At 58.0% G+C, this 3,825-nt stretch overlaps 1 protein-coding gene across 1 annotated transcript in view; it reads left to right on the forward strand.

Annotated features, from left to right (window-relative positions):
* The window catches only part of LOC104166132 (CUGBP Elav-like family member 6), a 6,932-nt gene extending 3,490 nt beyond the window's left edge, over positions 1–3,442 (forward strand). The window contains exons 6-10 of the mRNA XM_009705963.1: positions 268–330; positions 1,203–1,283; positions 1,394–1,537; positions 2,713–2,868; positions 3,306–3,442. Of these exons, the coding sequence (XP_009704265.1) occupies positions 268–330; positions 1,203–1,283; positions 1,394–1,537; positions 2,713–2,840 (416 nt within the window). The 3' untranslated portion in view covers positions 2,841–2,868; positions 3,306–3,442. The remainder of the gene's footprint in view (positions 1–267; positions 331–1,202; positions 1,284–1,393; positions 1,538–2,712; positions 2,869–3,305) is intronic.
* Positions 3,443–3,825: the final 383 nt, after the last annotated feature.

Consider the following 3,825-nt stretch of genomic DNA (forward strand, 5'->3'; position numbering starts at 1 on the left):
GCTCACACGGCAGGTTCCGGGGGTGCTCCCCACCCCAGGAACACACTGGATGAACCAGCCGTGCACCAAACCCCACCGAAATCCCTCCTCCTGTAGCATCGCCACTTTTGCAAGCGGGGCAATGCTCTGGGCTCCTGCAAAATGGTGGGGAGCAGCTCTGTCCCTCCGTGGTGGTGCTTGGCCAAGAGCCCTCTCCCATGGGAGCTGCTCATCTCTGGGTTTCTCTTGCTTATTCTCTCTTCCTTCTCCCTTTTTTTCTCTTCCCAGCTCAAAGCCCCACGGTGGCAGATCCCCTCCAGCAAGCCTACGCAGGCATGCAGCACTATGCAGGTCTCAGCCTTTCTTTGCACTTCTTCCCTCTGTCCCCTCTTTGCTCCTCACCCTTATTTCTGTGGGGTGATCATCACCTTGGGGTTGAGCCACAGGGTTGGGGCAGTGTGCTTGGGCATGGATTAATGTGGTAAGCATGGGGTACCCTACCCTAGCAGGAGCTCCGGGGCAGCGATGAGGGTGACGCTGATGCAGAGTGCCATCCCCTCATCCTCAGCAACACAGATGCGCTCCCAGCACGGCCCTCCGTGAAAATTTTGGATGGAGGAAAGTGAGTTTTAGTGCCCATGGGGCTGAGAGAACTCTGTGCGGGAGAGCTGCCGGCGGTGCCTAGGAGAGGGGGCGAGGTTTGCTCAGTGATGGAGAGCCGGCTCCATGCCGGATCCTGCTGACACACGAGCCTGCTGGTAGAGGTGGCCATGGAGGGTCCAAGATATCAAAAATCCTTGGATGTTCATCGCGCGGCCGATTCTGATGGCCAAGGAGATGGGTCATAGAGAGAAGGGAATCAAAGCATCCTGTGGAAGTACGTCATTTAATTAGAAGCACTAACAGTGATTTTCAGGTTTTCAATAGAAAATCGAAGTTTTGGACCCCAAATTGTTTTTTTTCAACCAGAAGTGCTGACTTTCCTTGGCCTTGAGGCCATGTTACTGCTGCCACCAGCGTCCCTCCTGGGAGAGCCGTTCCTGCATCCCTGGTGTGCCGGGAAGTCAGGGCCATGCCGGCAGGGGTGGGAAGGGCAGAGCCAGCAGCCCCAGGGCAGGAGAGGCACCTCCATCGAGGGTGGCAACGGGGGACATCTCTGTCCCCAGTCCTTCCCAGGGCTGGGGTGGGCGCTGAGGTCTCAGCTCCGCGTTTCTCTCTTCCAGCAGCGTATCCCACCGCCTACGCACCCATCAGCCAAGCCTTTCCCCAGCAAGCGCCCATCATTCCGCAGCAGCAGCGAGAAGGTGAGGGGTTGTGGGGGACACCCCGCCATGGGGCCGGCGGCTCCTCGCTCCCCCTCAGGGTGACCCCTGCCTCGCGGCTGACGTGCTGCTGTCCTTTGTGTGTCACCCAGGTCCCGAAGGCTGTAACCTGTTTATTTATCACCTGCCCCAGGAGTTCGGGGATGCGGAGCTCACGCAGATGTTCTTGCCTTTTGGCAATGTCATCTCTGCCAAAGTCTTTGTGGACCGTGCCACCAACCAGAGTAAATGCTTTGGTAAGTCCCAGTGTGCAGCTCTCCCCATGTCCCAGCTCGGAGGTCTCGCTCTCCCCAGTCCCCAGCTTGGGGGTGCAGCTCCCCTCAACATCCCAGCTCAGGGGTCCGGCTCTTCTCAACATCTCAGCTCTCCCTGGTCTCCAGCTCAGGGCTGTGGCTCTCCCTGATGTCCCAGCTTGGGAGTCCAGCTCTCCTCAACTCCCAACTCAGGGGTCTGGCTCTTCCCAGTGTCCCAGCTCGGGGAGTCTGGCTCTCCCCAACATCCCTTGCTTGAGGGTCCGACTCTCCCCTGACATCCCAGCTCAGGAGTCCAGCTCGACCGAAGTCACACGGTGGTTGGAGCAACACGGCTGTCCATCCCAGGGCCAGAGGGCAGCTTTTTGTCCTGCACTGTGCCAGGACAGAAGGCCATACCCTCTTATGCTGTCCCCTCTTATGCTGTCCCCCATGTCCTCAGCCCTCTGCACCTGCCTGCGTGCCTGCCAGGGAGGACTGGTCACCGCTTGCCACTGCCATGTCTGCTCTGCTGACATGGCTGAGTGCCACTGCTGCCATCAGCATGCTCTGGCCTGCAGACCTGTAACCACGGTGGCCCTGCAAATCCCATCACGTTGGTGTCCCCACAGACCCCATCACCCTGGTGTCTCCGCAGACCTGCAGACCTTGTTGTCCCTACAGACTCTGTCATCTTGGTGTCCCCACAAACCTGCTTACCTCAGTGTCCCCATAGATCTTCTCGTTGTCTTTGGAGGCCCTGTCACCTCGGTGTCTCTGCAGACTGTGTCATCAAGGTGTCCCCTGAGCCCACACATCCCATCCTGGTGCCCCCACAGACCCTGTCACCTTGCTGTCCCTGCAGACCCCGTCACTTTGGTAGACCCCGTCGCCCCAGTGACCCCACAAATCCCATCACCTTAGTGTCTCTGCAGACCCTGTCACCTCAATGTCCCTGTAGACCTTGGTGTCCCCAGAGATGCCATCAGCCCATCACCCTGTCCCCTGCAATCTGGGACTGCGCTGTTACCCCACAATCCCCCTCTCCCAGCACCCCCAGCCTGGGGCTCCACCTAAGGCTGCCTGCAGGAGCATTCCCTGGGATTTCAATGCTTTGGTTGCAGCAAAGTGGCAACCCGTGATGTTTACGGTGATAAACTCCTCTTGTCCCTCGCCCCCAGGTTTCGTCAGTTTTGACAATCCGACGAGTGCTCAGGCAGCCATTCAGGCCATGAATGGCTTCCAGATCGGCATGAAGAGGCTAAAAGTCCAGCTAAAGCGGCCGAAAGATGCCAACAGACCCTACTGACCCCTGCGCACCCTGGCCCTGCAGAGAGGTAAGGGGAGGAGCTGGGGGGGCCTGGCCCTGCTGCACCCCCCTGCGGCACCCCAGGGGACCTGGCAGTGAGGCTGGGCTCACCTAAAGCATTGCAGGTGCCGTGTTTTCTCCAAAAATGTCCTTGAGTGTGTGCAGGGGTTTCTGCGCCCAGGACTGTCTGTTTGTGTTTCAGACTCGGATTTGGGTCCATCCCTCTGTCTGTCCGTCCTTCCCTCCATCCCTCTGTCCGTCCTTCCCTCCATCTGTCCTTCCCTCTGTCCATCTGTCCTTCCCTCCATCCCTCTCCCTGTCCGTCCGTCCTTCCCTCCCTCTCTCCGTCCTTCCCTCTCTCCATCCCTCTCTCCCTCTGTCCTTCCCTCCCTCCATCCCTCTCTCCCTCCGTCCTTCCCTCCATCCCCCAGGACGCAGGCTAACAGCCCCTTTGCTGGTTTGCAGGTCGGGCATCCCGCGGTGTCTGACGACTTTCCCCTTCCCCAAGTGCAGTATCCAAACCCGTAACTCTCTTTCTTTGCAACACATCCTGGAGGAGGAAAAGGAGGAGGAAGAAGAGGAAGAGGAGGAGGTGATGGAGAAAATGGCGAAGAAGAGAGCCATTCTGGTTGTAGCTTTTTTTTTCTTTTTTGATTGTTTTTCCCAACTGGTCTTGTTTGTTACTTAACGGGAACGAGAGAGCGAGGAAGACAAGGAAGGAGGAGAGCGATGTGGTGCTGGGGCTGAGATTCACTGCCGGCCGCTCGTCGGGACTCACGAAACTCCTCACCGGGAGAAAGGACGACGGCCCCGGGCAGCCAGGATACGATCTACCTTTGTTGGTGTTTTTTCTTTTTTTAAAGCACTCATTTGCTGCTACCAATTTCCCAGGAGAAACGAGGAAAAGAGGCTCGAAACGGATTCTTAAACCAAAGCCGGTGGGACAGGACCAGCCTCGGGCGCTTCACCTGGAGGATGCTTGTTT

This window comes from Cariama cristata, unplaced genomic scaffold, assembly GCF_000690535.1.
Source record: "Cariama cristata isolate BGI_N322 unplaced genomic scaffold, ASM69053v1 scaffold4068, whole genome shotgun sequence".
NCBI lineage: Eukaryota > Metazoa > Chordata > Aves > Cariamiformes > Cariamidae > Cariama > Cariama cristata.